The 18,137-nt window shown below is 41.3% G+C and overlaps 1 protein-coding gene across 1 annotated transcript in view; it reads left to right on the top strand.

The window, feature by feature from the left end:
• Positions 1 to 1,510: 1,510 nt before the first annotated feature.
• ADAMTS2 (ADAM metallopeptidase with thrombospondin type 1 motif, 2) overlaps positions 1,511 to 18,137 on the top strand; it is a gene marked incomplete at its 5' end in the record, with an annotated part of 55,612 nt that continues 38,985 nt past the window's right edge. Inside the window, 2 exons of the mRNA XM_008948056.1 lie at positions 1,511 to 1,713; positions 12,803 to 12,886. Of these exons, the coding sequence (XP_008946304.1) occupies positions 1,511 to 1,713; positions 12,803 to 12,886 (287 nt within the window). The remainder of the gene's footprint in view (positions 1,714 to 12,802; positions 12,887 to 18,137) is intronic.

Here is an 18,137-nt window from a genome sequence, read left to right as displayed (position 1 = left end):
GCACAGTCTGAAGCGTGGGACAGTGATGGACACTGGTGGAGGCTGGGTGTGTGTGCCTCGGGGCAGCCAGAGCCTGTAGAGGTTGGGACGTTGTCACCATGGCAAGGAGGGATGGGGGGGGCCTCTGTTTGGGCTGCACATCACCCAAAAACTGTAATGTGCACCATGATGTGCTGACTCATTCATCCCATCCCAAGCAGGCAGTTTTGATGTGAGAACGTCAATAAATGAAAATGGAGAATCCACATTTTACCTTTTCCAAGAGTTGTTTCTTATTTCTGCTTTGAAGATGATGGCTTCAGCTTCCTCCTTTTGCTATGGGGGGGCCTCTGTTTGGGATGCACATCACCCAAAAACTGTAATGTGCACCATGATGTGCTGACTCATTCATCCCATCCCAAGCAGGCAGTTTTGATGTGAGAACTTCAATAAATGAAAATGGAGAATCCTTTTCTAGGAGCTGTTTCTTATGTCTGCTTTGAAGATGATGGCTTCAGCTTCCTCCTTTTGCTTCCTATTATGTTTCTGTTAGTTAAGCACTGGGAGCCTTTAATAAATCCAGAGCCACCTTTTCTTTGCCTCTCTGAAATCAAGAGGTTCTTCCAGAGCTCTTGTAATGCAAATGATAGTAATGATACTGCGGCTAATCACTGTTATTCTATAGGGTGAAATGTCAAGATTCCATATTTTCATGTTAATTTTTAGTAGGCAGGTGCCAGATTAACTGTGCCCCATCCTGTCAGAGAACGTGCTTTTCATATCACAGGGACTGTTAGAAATCATTAGTAATAAAGTTGACTACTGTTGTGCCTGATGGATTGTTCCTGACATGCAATAATGCAAAGTGACATGGCAAATTGGGAACGAAGGATGAAAAGCTGCTAAAATTGTGAACATAGATAGAAATTAATTTTGTGTCTAAAATATGTTCCCGAGTTGTAACAACAGAGGAGATCTGTGTTGCTGCTGTTGAACTGCTCTAGGAAAGGAGCTAGTAAATGGGAGGGGTTGGTTTCTTACTACCTGCCTAGGTAGAAAAATGCTATATTGGCACCTGCACTTGCCTTGAAGTAGGATTCTGTGGGCAGTAGGATGAGTATTGAAGTGTCTTACCTTTAATTGTTCTGCAGTGGAGGACATCCCTGGTAGGACAAGCCCCCTGAGTGGTGTATTTTTGTTAAAAGTACTTTTAAGCAACAAGTATTTTACTGCAAACAGCTCCATTCTTCTCATCCAGACATTGGTATGACTTGCTCTCCTTTTGGTCTTGTATTCATTGCACATTATTCCTTTGAGGAAAGTATTTTTATCACTTTGCAAAGTAAAAAAACTTTTGGGTCAGATTTATCTCTCAATTAGGTCATTTTTAATTGACATTAAGTGAAACCAACGCTGTTTTATAACACACAAAACATCACACAAACGCTGCTACTTGAATTTACACCAGCTTAGCTGAGACCTGAGCCTGAAGCTCTCTTGACTGATAATTTGTTTGTCTGTTTGACTTCAGCAGCTAACCTCACTGCTCTGGAGAGCCTGGGCAGTGCCTTGGGCTTTGTTGAAGAGCGGGTGCGTGGATGGAGGCGGCGCTATCGGAGGCACGCGACGGAGGACGATTACAACATCGAAGTCCTGCTGGGGGTTGATGACTCAGTTGTTCAGTTCCATGGGAAGGAACATGTTCAGAAGTACCTGCTGACCCTGATGAATATTGTGAGTACCACCCCGCTAACTGCACCGTGGGAAGGCATTGAAGGGATGGTGAATGTAGGTTGGTGTAGCCAGTTGAATAAGACAGAACAGATTTTTCACGTGGCAGGAGATAAAATAACTCTAGGAGGCAAATCCAGGCCACGTCTTGGAGAGCCAAAAGGGAAGAAAGAGAAGAAACAAAAAGGGGCCAAGGAAGAAGCAGCTGACTGTGGGACTCTTGAAGTGTTCAGAGTCCTCCTTATGTGCTTTGGTGGATGTGGGCACAGGGTCAGGGGCTCAGGTTCTTGGAAGTCGTCATGTTTTAGTGGTATATTCCCTTACCCTAAGCTCCCTGCTGAAAAACATGGTTTGGAGAACTGCCTTCAAATAAGGGTCTATTAAAAACTTGGATTGGCTTATACATTTTTAAAACCACTCAGTGAAATTCTTTGATTCCTCAACAACCACTTTAGGTCCCAGGCCACCTCCCTACTCCTTCTTCACCCTGCAGTACAATTTTATGCAGTATCACCAAACTTTCTGAATTTGATTTAGTATTTACTCCATGGCTGATACCTTTAGGTTTCTGTAGTTAAATATTTAATGTTCAGAATCATAGTCTATGCAAAATACTATATAATCTAGTAGTGATGAAAGGAGACACTAGAGAATATTATATTTGAAAGAACCATTTTTTCTTTCTAAATATCAGTGCAGCAGCCTTCTAGTACCCCAGTCAGTAAGAAAGGACTCTATTTTGTGGGAAAAGAATCAAGTTTTGAAAAGTGATCTCTATTATAGTTCAAAATAAAAATGTTTTATTATTCTGGCCAATAATTGAAGTGAGTGGTAGCCCCCTTCATAAGCAACTCATTTGGGGATGACTTCCTTTCTTCTCAGTTCTCATCTGGAACAGGAGTCTCTGCTCAGTTGAACACACTTCTGTAAAAACTCTAGCTTCAGTGAATGTGTTCTTAGTAAAATATTCCTGAATGAAAAATGGCAGTTCTGCTCTGTTTTTGACAAATAGAGTATGACTGCTGAAGTTTGTGGTCATGTCAAGAGGATGAGCACCTGTAGGTGACTTCTTGGCATTACAAAATGTAGAGATGGATCCATGGACAGAAATTCAGGCTATTAGGTACATTTGCTTGGGAAGTATTTTTTCCAAGTTATATTTTTTTTAATTATGAAGCTGTTTTTTTCTTATTATTACATTCTTTTAACAATGTGTAGAATGTCAGTGTTTTTCACTTTAAATGAGAGGTGGAATACAGTTTAAGGAAACCCCTTGTGTGATATAAATTCAGTTGCACTGACTTTTTATAACAGTATTGTAGATAGTTAAAAACCTACCCTAACATTAGAGTCATAGGGCACTTAGTGTTTGCTCTGATGGCTGTAAATACATATATTCTAACAGAAATGACATACTGAATTTCATTTATTTGTGTGGTTTGTTTCCTCTGAGGCTTAAAACAAAGTCTACAGTGAAACAGATGGTTTTATGTATCTCTAAATTAACAAGCCAAACAGGCCAAACCAGGAATGTGCCAAACAGGCTGAAACAGATTAAACAGGACTCTTTACTTACCATGTCACTTAAATCTATTTTTAAAAATTAAAATATACAGTAATGGTGAAGAAGCCATAAATGTTCCAGTTCTGGAATATACTTTCTCCTAATTTTAGCAAACTATCCAACACACAAATTGTAAGAAATAACAGTTCTTAAGCATGCTGTCTCTGCAAGTGGTTTAGAAAGTGCAGCCTGTGTAACCGTGCCCACAGGGCTGCAGCAGCTCTTGGCAGAGTCAGTAGTTGTTCTGTTGGGAGATCTGAGGTAGAAACGTGTCTTTTGGGGACTGAGGACGTGTCCCTTGCCTTGTGTCCAAACACAAGGAGCTGTTTGAAATCCACAATGCTTCTTGAAGAGGCTCTGGGGAGTCTTTGGCAGTCATCAGTGTTGTCCTTTCCTCCTTCAAAACTCAGCTGGTTTCTGGAGTCTGTATTTTGGGAGAGGGATGGGTGATGGTAGCCAGTTGCATTTCCAGATGTCCAAGTGCTGCTCCAATATAGAAAGGCAAGAGTGGTTTCCTTACTGCAGGTACCAGACAAAGCTGGGGATCTGTGTCCTGTTGAGGGACATCCTGACACAGAACTTCTCCTTCCCTTTGGCAGTGAACCCCAGCTGGCAGCTCCCAGCTTCTCCAGCTCTTGCCCCCATTCCTAGATGGGTGCAAGGCATATTTCTGTGAAGACTGTTGCTTTGGTCTCCTTTGCTGAAATCTACCCACTGAATCCCCCATTGTCCTCTTGAGTAGATTGGATTTTTCTTTTGTAGAAAATGGGCCAAATATAAAAAACGTTGGGGTCTCTAGCTGTTAGGGGTCACATGTAGACAGTATGTTTCTAAAGAGATTCATAGATACAAGGGTAGCTGAAAAAGGACAGCTACAAAAAAATTCCATCTGTCTTTTAAATGTGATGAAAGATCCCACCATAACCATTAGATTGTCCTGTACCCTGCTGTTTTTATGGATGTAATCAATTAACTTCATACAGTAACAAGGCAGTAAGCATAAAATCAATTAGCTTTGTACAGTCACAAAGTAGTTAGCATAAAATCAAAAACTGCATAGTAAGTAAATAAAATAATAGTGGAAGTATTTACTGGAGATAAGAGCGTGATCAAATAATTGAATTCCTGTGGTTCCAAGAATGAAATAAATCTCAGGTGAATCCTCCCTTATGCCCAAGGTCCTGGACGCATGACATCACTTTCCCAGAAGCAACAGCGTGGCTGCTTCTCCCCACTTTGCCTGATTTCAGTGTGTGTGATGGCCTGAGCAGTTGTCCTTAATTAACTTTTCCCAGGGATCTTGGGTGGAACCCTACCACCAACCCAACCCAAACAATATATTTTTTTCAAGCCTGGTGTAATGACTTAGTAAATCTGTTTTATCCAGCTTAAGTGATGTGTTACAGTCCACACCTAAAAGCCATAAAGTGAGAAAAAAAACAGGGGCTGAGCATCCTGGCTATCTTGAAGAGCTGTTTGGAAATGAAGTCACTCCCAAACGAGTGGTGATGGACGCCAGAGGATTTTTAATGCTTTGGGCTGCAGCCACGTGTTGCCTGACACTGCGCCAGCCCTCTCACTGCAGCGACCTCTTGGCAGCCCCTCTTCATCCTCCACTCCTTTCCTCATACAAAAACTCCTCTTTCTCTTGACATCTTTGGATCTTCAGGCCATCTTTGGAAAATAAGCCATTGTTTTTGCTTTAGAGACCCTCAGCTGCCTCTTGCTTGCACCGCTTTCCTCTGTACATCCTGCTGTGTTTTTTCCTGGGAAGGATGTTGGCTTGCACAGTCCTCTGCATTTCCAAGCGTGAGCAGCCCACACATTGCACAGATTAATGTTGTGTTTATAGCATGCAGGAGCACTGCAACACAGCAGAGATATTCAGGTGGTACCTTGCAGCTCTATTGTTTGCTCAAAAACATGGAAGGTGTTTTAATTTCAGCAAGAAGGTGGCAAAAAATCCCCAGGAATTTATCTGCTCATACAAGTGTTTGGAGATGTTAGAATAGTGCAAGTCTAGATGTGATGCTGGAGAATTATCTTGTTTCTTGGGAAACAAAAGGATTTCCCTGCAGGATACTTTGGGAGGAGGAGTAGGGTGCTGAATGGGTGCTACTGAGCTAAAGTGTGTGTTGGTGGTAGCCAGCCCCATGACTGAAATTTAATGATTGTTTCATAACCCTCTTTAAAATAGTTTTCAGTCTTTTGCTGCCTGCTGTGGCAGAGCAGCTAACTTGAGGCTCACCAGTGCATCTACCTGGCATATATTGATCAGGGTGAATATTTCAGCCTCTACAATCATGTGTTTAGGGTCATAGCCAGGGTGGATATCTTCAAATCAGACTTTCTGAAGAGGTGGAGGTCAAATATATGATCTCACAACATTTTGGCCGTTCCAAATAGCAAAATCTCATGAAATAAGGTCAACTGCAAACAGTTTTGAATGTACTGGCTCCATCTGTCTTGACTTTGAGTCTTCAGCTTTCATGCTCCTCTTCAAATTGTGTTTTGTTGTTTGTTTGTTTGTTTGTTTTTTCCCCAGTAAGGACCCTGTTTTATTTTTTTCTTGTATCCTTTGCTTTTCTTACACCACAACACTCAATTCCTCAGCTACCTCATTTTTCTAATGCTGGCAGTTGTCACCATTGTATATTTTTTGGAAGAATTTTTCTACAAAGTATGTACTTTTTTTATTTTTGGCAAATTGTCAGGGGCAAAAATCTTTAATTTCCTTTCCATCCCTTTACTGTAAAAGTTGTGATATTGCCATATTTAAGGCTTGGCCTCTGTTAGGCCCATGCAATGGATGTATGGCCAAAATGTATGCAATGCTAAAACCCAGCTGCTTAGAGGAGATAACTACATAATTGCCATTATTTCAAAGGGAGATAGACCCTAAATCCCAAATAGGATTTATGCCTTACTCTGGGCTAGATTTATCTGAACATTTAGTAATTTACCTGCTTTTGAAATCAGTAAGAATCAGTTTTTAAAATTAGCCCATGGGATTATGTCTCTCCTAGACAGCGGGAGAGAATTGAAACTTCAGCTCCGGAACAAATACATTAAACAACTTTTCATTTGAATAACTGAAATAACTGGGAGTTCTGTAGCTGGGGGCTTTGGAAAGTCCCCAGAGTCTTTCACCTGCATCTTTCAGCACTACACATGTCTTTGAAATTGTGGCCCTGAGGCACTTTTGAATATGTTATCCATCCCCGTTAATAGGATGTACATGATACTGCTATTATAGATGAGATTTCTGCTTTCCTATCTCTGGCTGATGAGGGATGAAGATGTGCAGGTACAGAACAGCAAGTCCCTAATGAGAGGAAAGGGCAGAAATGCCATTGGTTTCTAACTGGCAGCTGGATGAAAATCTGAAAGCACGTCTAATTCAAGCTGTTAAAAAGAAAGTGATGATAGAATACTTTGAAATAATGGTGTACCCTGTATTCAAAATCATACATTTTGAAAAGCCTTTTTTCTTTTTTAAGTTAGAAGGATATTTCAGTAATATAGAATTGACTGGATTTTTTTTAAAAAAATTAATCATTTATAAGCACCAATACTTATTATCTCAAATCAGTTCATTTCAATATGTACACTGTAGATCTGAACTAATTCTAGTAAGTTCCACAAATAACAAATCCAAGCCCAGGTCTATTAATCTGAGGGATTTCAGCTATCAATAGCTGAATTACAGCTAGTTTGAAAATTTAAATATATGTATGTGAGTGAACTCCACGTTTAGAGTGTTCATTATAAACCAGTAGCTGTGACTTAGTGAGAAGAACAGTTTCTGACGAGGCCCCAGGAGATGGTTTGTATTCATTATTCTGAGGTTGTACTTGTGATTGGGCATTCAGGAGGTCCTGCAGGAAATACCCACTCTGAACTCTGAGGGGTTTGATTAATTTTCACACGGACATTATTTCCAGGGTCAGTTAAGGTGAGCATTGCTCATTATTAGGAACTGGAATGTGCCTTGCTGCCCTGTTGGACATAGCACAGAGCATCACACAGGTTTTGGTACCATCCTTGAGGTAGATGGTAGCTACTGTTAAAATATAGATTCTTTTTTTCTTTTTTCCCCTTTATTCCAAATACCAACATGAACTTTAGCTGTAAAGGTTGCAATCAGGGACTTTTGAGCTGTGACAGTGTGGTTTGTGGGATGGAGCACAGATAATTAATATCAGCTTTCAAATTTGGGGTGGTTACTTAACCAAACCACTTGGATTTGAAGAGTTCACCATATTTGTTGTATTGACACCACACCCTTGCAGTCATATAATAAATGAATCTGCTTAATTATTTTATGATACTATAGTTGATTTTGTTAAACTGATCTTGAGTCAGGAAAGTACTGAGTCTTTTGCTGCAAAAGTAATATACAGCATTTAGAGAAACTTTCTCAGAGCAGTGGTTGTGGACAAGAATGAGGGGTTCCAAGAGCCTGAGGGAGGAACTGAGAAAAATAAATTAGTCATGAAGTTAGAAAGCAAAGTCTATGACCTTTCTAAAGCCAACGTTACAGTTGAAGATGAGATAGAGACCCGTAACACGAAGCTACCTAGTGCCTTGCCAACACATCTGCTCTGGGGAATGTTTTTCATTTTGATCAGAAGCAGCTAACTTGGACTTGTTAACGTCTACTGACTCTCACACCAGGGAAGGTAAATCAGGACTGGAACTTGGATATTTGCATACCCAGTCCGGATTCTTATCTCCATTTCACAACGTACATTGCCAAGCTCTTCTAAAACTGCTTCTTGCCTGTGCTTTTGAGCAGAATGATAGATGTGTTCCAAATGTGAGATCACAGTTTGACCTTTAAGTTTCATACATGTTGTGTGATTTCATTATCCTTTTTTCCTTGTGATGCTCAACAAAGATTTCAGAAAAAAAGTTTCTCACTGAGGAAATGCCTTGTAAGGACTAGAAGGGGAGACTGGGAGCCCTGGATTTTGCCTGATGAATTTCTATGTGACCATAGCTTATCCACCCAAGGAACTGGTGTAATGTTGTTCCTGTGGGATTAAGACGAAGCTTTGGGAATGTTAGAAATGCTAGTTTGGGATCTTCAAAAGCATAAAAGAGGTGATGAAAACCAAAGAGGATAGGGGTGTTTGAAGTGGGAACGTAGAAAAATAAAGTGAGAGGGGAACGCTTTTGGGAGGGTCCTATTACAAAAGTTTGTGCCCGGTATCCACCATGACATTTCTGGTTCCTATTCTGTAATTCAAACCAGCCGTTTCTTACAGAAATAGACAATCACTGGATGCCCACCAGGCACCGAGGCTTGACTGCAGATAATTAAGATCTGATGAATGAGCTGCATCTCGGGCTGGGCTCGAACAATGGCTTGCCAGGAGCTCTGCCATCCCACGGGGAAGGCCCTGATGCTGTCCAGCTCTTCCACTATCGCTCTGGCAGAGATCCACACGTGGTCCCTGCTCTGCCCAAGAGCATGTAGCCACTGGTGGTTTGTGCAACAGCAGCTAAATGAGTATGTTGGGTGATCAGAGAGCAGGCTGATGGGGCTGGGTGCGTCGGCAGTTGGTGGTAGCGGATCAGCCAGAACCATAAACCTCATCTCATGCTGTGCCCTCCCCGAGTGCTCAGCTGGGCCCTCTGATGGCTGCTGGAGCTCAGCCAGGTCTGTTTGGAGCTGATGGCAGCTAGAGGTTGAAGTTCTGAGCTGCCCATCAGGGCCGGGTGCCCGGGGAGCCGGGGGTGGCAGTGCTCAGCCGGGCATGGGGACTGCCCAGCATGCCCTCGGGAAGGGCCCGGCTACCATCGGTTCTGGCTCAGTGGGAAGGAGCCCTCTTGGGCTGGAGGGGCTGCCTTGTGCGTAGCAGAGGCTAACAAACTTCGTGAGGCTTGGAACTCCTTCAGACCGCATGAATGAGTTTGCCAGAAGGCGTGGATTATTCTTTCTCCCCTTGTGCATTGGTTTAATTAGAGATCCAGGGAACCGCCTGACTTTCCCTAAAAGTCCTGCCAGCTACCTCAGCAGGTAACCTGCTCTGCACCAGGACTAGCAAAACTGCAGGCTGTTTATTACTGTTTGTGTTGACAAACACAAAATAGCTTCCAAAATTACCATTTAGGATTGAGTCCTGCTTTGGTCAATCATAAAAACTTTGCAGTGCTTTTACAATACAGATGCCTATCTTGGCTTTGGTTGGGTTTTTTTTGATGTATTCTGTGTTCTTACTGTGCTGACTTGAAACTCTATGATTCTAAAGAATTGTAAAATAAGTAGAGAGGAGCAGCACAAAAAAAAATAGTCTATTTTTCTTATGTAGCACCAATCTGTGCCAGCCTGATTTCTAAACAGGAACTTTAAATAGAAACGCATGTTTTGCTTTGATTGCTTTCTTTTTTTCTGGGATCTTTCAAAGTTATCCCAAAATAGTTTGTGTACAGTAGTTTGATGAAAGCCTCTTAGCAGTAGTCCACCATGCTTTGAATTCCTTGAGATTTACCCAGCCTTCTTCATCACCCTCAATAAATGCTGAATCACTGTAGGACATCTAACAATATTTAATGCATTCACTGCCTTCAGTTCAGGTGCTGTGATTTTGGGATGATCTCTGTGTACTTTCTTTTCCTATGCAGCAACATAATTTTAGACTTACTGATTTAAGAACAACAGGAGATGGACTCCTATTTTTCTTGTGTTGATATGAACCAGGATGTCCTATTGAAGTACTTGGAGATGCAGTGCTCTGAAAGTACTATAGAATAATTTTCAGACCTGTGTGTATTTATTCCATATTTATTCCATTTATATTATGTATGTATTGCATATGTATCCATTTTCTGGTTATCTCTGCTTTGAAACAAACATTGGAGAGGTTGTACTGGATGAGAGCCTGGAGCCTTCCGATTCCCCAGGTTGGTTGTGCATTTTGTGGCCTATAAAGTGAACTGCAGTAGGTTAACTCTGCTTTCCTGTTGAAATAACAGGTGGAAATTTGCAGAATCTGAGCTAGGGATTGTGGAGGCCCTTTTGGTGTGTGCACTCATCATGAACTTGTGAGAACACAACATTCAGTTGATTTGATCTTGTATCTTTAATAACTTCCTGAAATAGGTGCAATATAGGCCATGCTAAAAAAAAAAAGAAAAGAAAGGCACTTTTTTCAGTGTATTTTCTATGTGCAGTGAGACACTACTAGTAAAGCCAGAGTTTAGCTTGGAGAAGAGTGCAGAGGTTTCAATTCAGCTGCTGTGTGAAGAGGGGTTGGACTCATCCTTATTAATGAAACCAAGACTCAGAGCTTTGAATTGACCCACTGTCTTGCAGAAAATCCACTATCCCTGGAGAACTGAGCAGCTTTTTACAGGGCTTGTGCTTTTCTGTTCATTCACAGTTTGTTTGTTAGATGTCATTTGCATGAGCAGTCAAACAGTGTTTCAATTCTGTTCCATCAACATTTTCAGGCCAAGTTTTGTGCTGGCATGCAACAGTGATACGGTTGCTCTGTTACTCAACTATTGTTAAAAGAGGCTTAGGTTAAATTCTGGAAGTTAATGAGAGAGCGGTGTGCACCAATTTGGATTATGCTTTATGAACTAATTAAATACTTATTTACATGCTGTGTTTACTGGCCTCTATACACAGGAGTTTTTCAGTACTCGTTTCATGTCTAGGTAATTTACAGTTTATTTCAGCCTCATATCCTTGATGCTTGTGCTCTCTTCCCACTCCACTATGAGGCATATTAATATCCGTGCCTCCCTTGACAACACACAAGGGTCTTTGTCCTGAGTGGAAGAATTTTTGTAAAGCAAAATTCATGTTTCTGTCTTGCCTCTTTATGATCTGTGTTCAATAATCATCCTTGAAGTAAAAGATTTTTTAAAATACAGGAATATAGATAGTCTTCTAAAGTCTTATTTAGACATGGAAATAAATAATCTAATTTCCAGAGGTATTGTTTACAAAGCGGATCTAAACAGATCAGCAGCTAATACACCACAATGGAAACAGAGTCCCCTGAAGCCTGTCAGAGTGACAGGCTCCTCGCCCACCATATTCCAGCCCAGGATCTGCTGGAACTGGTGGCAAGGCTGGATCCAGGGCATCCCACAGCATGTTCCTCAGGAGCCTGGGCAGATGCCCTGCAGGGTGTGAGTCTGCTCCTGGGGCCGTGGTTCAGCCACACTGTCTCCTAACATCAGCATAGGATGCTCAGGACATCTGGAAACTTGGACTTTTACCAGGCATGAAATTAGGCTCCTATATCCAAAACTACTGATAATATGAATTAAAATTCACTTTCAAATGTCAGTGAGGATTTTGTAGCAAAACCTACGCTCATATATTTAGTTCTAGTGATTTTTACAGAGATAAAAGTTGGCCCAATAAAGCTAGGGCTGATTGCAGAAACAAGACATTATTTACTGTTTCGAATGAAAGGTTTTCTTAAAGTTGCCTACTAGCTTGTAGTAATGAATCTATTTTTTAGGGCCAAATTAAATTTAGGTCCAGCCAGCAAAGCAGTCTAGTTTGGTGCAACCTTTACCAAGGTAAAGAGGTTTTAGGAAAGACGCTTGCCTTGCAGGGAATCTCATCTGCCTTTTCTAACTTGTAAAGCTAAACCCCTGCCATTTGGCTGAATCTCACGCCGTCTTCATCACCGAGTACCTAAATCAGCCTTTTTAACAGTTAATATTTGCCTAGCTTGCTTGTAGGACTGTTTCCTAAGTAATCTTTATACATTCCCATTTCATTCTCTACTCTAAATATTTACAGTTTTCTTTTCACTGTTCCTAGGGTGATTTCCCTCTGTGCATGTAGCTCTAGTATAAAAAAAAGAAGCCAGTTTTTAATTTGCTGGCATTTTGTGGCTTTTGTTCTGCTTGCAAAGTTTAACACTGATTGGTTTTGACACACAATAAAGCCAGCCCATGTGGCCAAGCACACTTTTTGAGGGAGGTATATCCTCTCTTCAGAGTGTGATGTGATGGCTCCCAGATGGAAGAGTTACAGGGTGCAGCTGAGCTGATCCAGCAAATGGCTCTCAGGAGAGAGGTTCTGTCCCTCTGCTCACTCATCCCCTTCCCCATGCATGGTCTTGCCCAGCAGAGAGCTATTGAGGATTTTGCTTGGATTGCTAATTCTGGCCTCCAGCGGGCACATGGAGCTGGGATGAGATGGGGAGGAGCTTGGGAATCTTCCTTCTTAGCAACAGTAACTGTTAGATCACCCCAACTGCACCATGATATGTTTAAATCCATTTAGGCTTGCACTTAAATAGCTGTTAATATGAAGTCTCTGGTGATGTGTTGACTTTTAAATGACTTCCTGAATTATGGCCTGTTGGGAGGCTACAACAGAGTTTAGAAAAGAAAACCTTCCCTTTTGCATTGGTGGAATTTTTGCTGTTTTAAACATGTTCAGAAAGGGATCTTTGACTTGATGACAGTATATAAAAGGTACTGCTGTATCACTACTTTCATAGCTACTTGTTGCTAGCACCATAATTAAAGTGCTGAACTCTTTTGCAGGTTAATGAAATTTATCATGATGAGTCGCTGGGTGCTCACATTAACGTTGTCTTGGTGAGGATAATCCTGCTGAGCTATGGCAAGGTAAGTAAAGGTTGATTTAAATGGAAGATATCAATATCTCTGAAGTTCATTCTTTTATGAACAGTGTAGTTACTGGTGACATATATTGGCTTTGTATTTAAATTCATACATTGTTCTTACCAGGCTATGAATATAAAAAACTTTTATGGTTACATATATTTATCATTTGAATTTCACATTTCAAATAATTTCAATTTCTTCTGGGTTTGCTCTGTGTCATTTTAAGTTGCTTCTTAGCTCTGGCAAGCTATCTTTTCAGATGTGTTTGGAATAATCCCTGAAAATGTAGTGAGCATTTTGGTTCCTAAAGAAAACACAAGGTCTTGTGGTAGAGCTGTATGTAAGTAACAATAAACACAAGCTCAGTTCTGCAAGATGCTGAGGGCTGCAGCCTTGTTCCAAGAACTCATTTAAACTTGTGCCTAACATTGGTGGGACTACACATGTGCTTAAAGTTAAGTGTGAGTTCTGTGGGGTAGGGGCCAGAAGTCAAGAGCTCTGCATAACAAACTGTAATTAAGAATAAAAAACATTTTTTCTCTTGCTGTTTCTATGGAAGGAGTTACTCTACAGGCAAAGCTTGGGTAAGGAGGAATGAAACACTAAATGGTTTTTAGAAGTATTGAGCTGATCAGTACCTGTGTCCTTTGGGTTTTTTTTCCAAATTAACATCAAATTCCATGGAAACACAAACAGGATATTTCCAGTATGTTGATAAACGCTTTGGTTAAGGACATGTGATTTTAGTGCTCTCTAACACAGCAGCATGCCCAGCTGCTCGAAGCAGAGGGTTAAAACCTAATGCCTCTTTCTGTGTCTGGAGCTGCTGGTGTTTGATATGCATGTAATAAACCTGGGTCCTGGAAAGCTCTGGGTATGCTCATGCAAGCTGCTGAAACGCTCTCAGGGAAGAGCCAGTGCAGATGGTGTCAGTGATGAAGCTCCACTGACATTCACCAGTTCATCCTGCTGGACGCCACCGAATATTTTCCTCCCTGGTGTGACTGATGCAACTCTGAGTTTCAGTCTGGACTCACTGCAGACCAGTTATCTGGATCTTGGATAAAGTATTTTGTTGCAGCTTCCCTATCTGAGATGTAAACATATGGATCCATCTCTGCTCTTCCTGCAGTGATGGAGATAATGATGTAATTACGTGTTTTGAATAAGCTTGATCAGATGTATGTCCTGAAGTAGAAGTTAAAAAAGGTCACATTTGCCATTTTGTGATCAGAATTCATGGAGTGTTAATGTTAAATTACAAAATAAGTGAAATATCCATGTGATTGCTCTAAGGACAGCAATTTGAAGGACTGTAGATTGACTGATTCTCCTAGAATTCTGGTATTGCAGGACTGGTAGAAGCCAGCAGAATGGGCACATGGGACAGTCAGTTCTTTGCTGTCCTTATTTCACAAGTATTTCCTAATTATTATGCATGTCCATCTTTAGCTCTGTAGATCTGCACCAGTCTGAACTCTGACAGCTCTGCCACATTGTCTGATGGCAGACAATGGTGTGGTAGACCTCATTTCACGTTAAGAATCTTTATTTTCTTGTGAAGAATGAAGTGTTGTCCACTGATAATTTGAAAGTTACCAATTTCATATTAATCCTCTTTAGAGAGGAGAGTGGGGTGAAGCATGAGAACCTGCAATTCTTGGTGGGCCTTTGTCCGTGTCACAAAAATAGCCATTGCAGGTAGCACTAATCTGCTTGTGGATGGTCTAGCTCTGGATCCTAGATCTGTAATCTACAGTAGACGACGTTTTAGTTCCTGAGTTATTCTACTGGCTTCAGCAGGGCATAAAATAGGATAATTCTGGTATCACAAGCTTGCCCTAAATAGCCATGAAGATAATTTTCCTTGTATTTCTGTATCTGATTCGTATTTATATGAAAGGCAATTTATGGCTTTCTGAAAAAAAAGGAAGATGAATGTACAAGGTGTCATTTCAGAGCTCCTCCACCTGACACTGTGGGGGCCTGCATGTCCTGCCTGTATGAGAATACAGTTCTTCATGTTTTTAAAGCTCCTGATCAGAGGATTAGTACCAGGGAGCAGAAGGTGAGGAGCTTTCTCTTCAGACAGTTGTAATTATTTAGCTGGGGAAAAGCAGTACAGACCTTACTTTCTGAACCTATTCTGAGAAATGAGAGCTAAGTCTTCAATATTTTACTATTCCGCCACACTAATTATTTTTATGACTATATATTTGAAGTATTTTATAAAAAGAAGGGCACGTGTACAAGTTGAGGCAGTGCATGAATGAAGCAGCCTGGTTGGCTTCACAATATGAAAACATTATCCCAGTCTTGTTTGAGTAAGCACTTCTTTTGAAAGCATGTAGCTGATATCTTCAGATTCATTTGCTTCATTGTAGGCAATTTATATATATTATCAAGGGTGCCATTTAAATAATCATAATAATTACATTATGGTTCTGTAGTTGATGAAGTATGTGCCATCAATGTCAGGTTTATGACAGCACTCTGGACTCTTGCCAGTTCTCCACCCCTTAACAGCCTTCTGCAGTTTTTTAAAGAGGATTATATTATTTTATACAATATGTCATCTGTTGATAAGAATAATATGGACAATACTGGAGTTGCATAGCAACCAGCTTTTCAGTGAGCCTTGCTTGAAGGTGCTCCATTCCTTGATATGTACTTGGTTCTTAATATTTTCAAGTACAGGCAACTGCACATTCAAAAGTTTCAATAATTTCAGTAATTGCATTAATTGCTCTGGTAAGATGAAAAAATAGAAGGCGTGCCTTGGTGATCACATGTGAAATTACCTCAGGGGCTAATTCAAAACATCTGACATGGCTTTACTGAATTATCACTTTGGGTAAGTTATCTCCTCTGGACTTAGACTGAGGGTGTGGCAGGGCTTGACCCGCCCAATTTTGGCCTGCCAAGGAGCACCTGGCTTGGGTGCTGACTGGGTGGTGTGTTTGAGGAGAGGGCAGCCCGTGGATGTGCTGAGTCTGGGGTAGGTGCACTGAAGAAGCTACCAGCCCTTTCCCAACTCCCCACTCTTCTCTTACTACTTCAAACAAATGAGCAGCTCTATCTGACATAGCAGAGGAGCTGGTGTGAAGGCTTGGACCATGCCTGGCTGCTGCATGTTCACCAATGCCATCACTCCTGCTTTTTGACTTCAGTAGTAGGAAGATTGGTTCCACATTTTGGAAACTGTGGATACATTTGAGATTGATACAAATCTATGTTTGAGTAAATTGCTCCTTTTAGATCTATTTTGGTTGTAGTAGGTCTGTAATCCAGCTAGCTCTGGAATACTCAGGGGAATAAGCAAAGCAACCACTATCACCAAGTGCAGAGGAGGTGGCAAGAGATGAACTGAGAATGAATTTAAAACCCTTGACTTGTTGTTATAAAATTTGTTTGGAAACTTTAAAATCCTGAGCACTGCATAAAATCCTCTCATCACCTCTTTGAGGTGGATGAATAAAGATTATTATTTGCGTTTTACAGCTAAAAAAACAAAGATGTTGTGTTATTTTCCAAGGCCACACGGAAGGCCACTGGCAGGCTGGGGATAAGAGCTCATAAATTCCTGGCTCCAACCCCATTCTCTGTCCATCAAGAATGGTGACTTTGTGTGCAGATGAGCTGCCCTTACACAGCAGCAGAGAAAAGCACACACGTTAGCTGGGATGGGTGTAATTAAGACAGTTATTGATGAAAAAAATCAGATTTTTGCAGGAACTGCAGGGGTTTCAATAAATGCAGCTGCCTGAGGATTTATGAGGGTTATTTCTTGGGAGATGTGAATGTGGCACAGCAGGACCTCCCTGAACCCTCCTTTGGAGCAACATGCACAGCTTAAGGCACCCGTATTCAGGACTAGAACAGAGTGGGATAGGCTGAGGGATGCTGTGTCTGCTCTGGACACATCTGGGATGGCACCCAGGAGGGAGAAAAAACCCATGTTACCTATACAGCAGTGCTGGCCCAGAACAAGTGGTTATCCTGTCACTGTGTGTTAACTTGGTCAAATTGAAAAAGGAACCTGACCACCAAGGCAGCCTGGAGAGGGAAGAAAACCCAAGTGGCTCTAAGATGGCAGTTCAGGAAGAAGGTAGTATGGGTGGGTGCCTACAGTCTCAGAGGACAGGGCTGTTCAGCTGAGAAGGGTTTTTCAATTGTGTGTCTGAGATGTTAGCAGAGCTCCTGCTGCCTTCGTGTAGGACATGATTTTACCTTCGATCTTTTCATAAGATGGTGCTCTTTTATCTCTGCCATCTGACCTTTTCATGTCTAAACTTGATGCAAGTAGGGAAGGTGTTGTTAGTTCAGCCAGGATAGAAAGCAGGGATTTGCTCTGAGTCAGGTTCTTCTCTCTGTTTCCCAGAGGGTGGCACAGATGAGACAGCTGAGATGGAAGGACAAGCCAGATTTATCCCTTAGATCTTGTGTTTGTCCTTACATTTTGCTGTTGACCTTGGTTGGAGGGAAAGGGATGAGTGCTTCCTTTACTTTTGCTTGTCCTGGGAAGACTGGCTGAGAGCAGTTATGCCTGGCAATGCAAGGAGGTTCTTAGCTGTACAATGGAGTCACAGAATTGCTGTGCTTGGAAGGGACCTCTGGGCATCATCTAATTCAACCTCCCTGCTCAAAGCAAAGTCACCTAGAGCAGGTTGCCTGGAACCTCGTCCAGCTGGTCTCCTTTGAATATCTCCAAAAAGAGACTCCACAAACTCTCTAGGCAACCTTTCCCAATATATTGGCCACCTTTATGGTAAAACTACAGTAACACTCTTACAGTTTTTTTTTTTCTTGCATTTAAATGGAATTTCTTACATTTCAGTTTGTGCCCATTGCTTCTTGTTCTTTCTTTCCATATCACTTAAAAGACTCTAAAGAAAGTCTGGAAAAGTCATCTTTACTCCCTTCCTGAAATGTATTTGATTACATTGATGAGATACCCCCAAGCCTTCTCTTTTCCAGCTTCTCCTTGTATTAGAAGGTCACTAATATGAGTCTCAACACCAGTTTGTGCCCATTGCTTCTTGTCCTTTCTCTCCATATCACTTAAAAGACTCTAAAGAAAGTCTGGAAAAGTCATCTTTACTCCCTTCCTGAAATGTATTTGATTACATTGATGAGATACCCCCAAGCCTTCTCTTTTCCAGCTTCTCCTTGTATTAGAAGGTCACTAATATGAGTCTCAACACTATCTTAGTTTCCCACTAGCAGATGCAGAAGACCTGAAAGAATCAGC

Source organism: Merops nubicus, unplaced genomic scaffold (genome assembly GCF_000691845.1).
Source record: "Merops nubicus isolate BGI_N331 unplaced genomic scaffold, ASM69184v1 scaffold5569, whole genome shotgun sequence".
NCBI lineage: Eukaryota > Metazoa > Chordata > Aves > Coraciiformes > Meropidae > Merops > Merops nubicus.
Note: the sequence above shows the minus strand (reverse complement) of the source record. Positions and strands in the feature narration are given on the sequence as shown.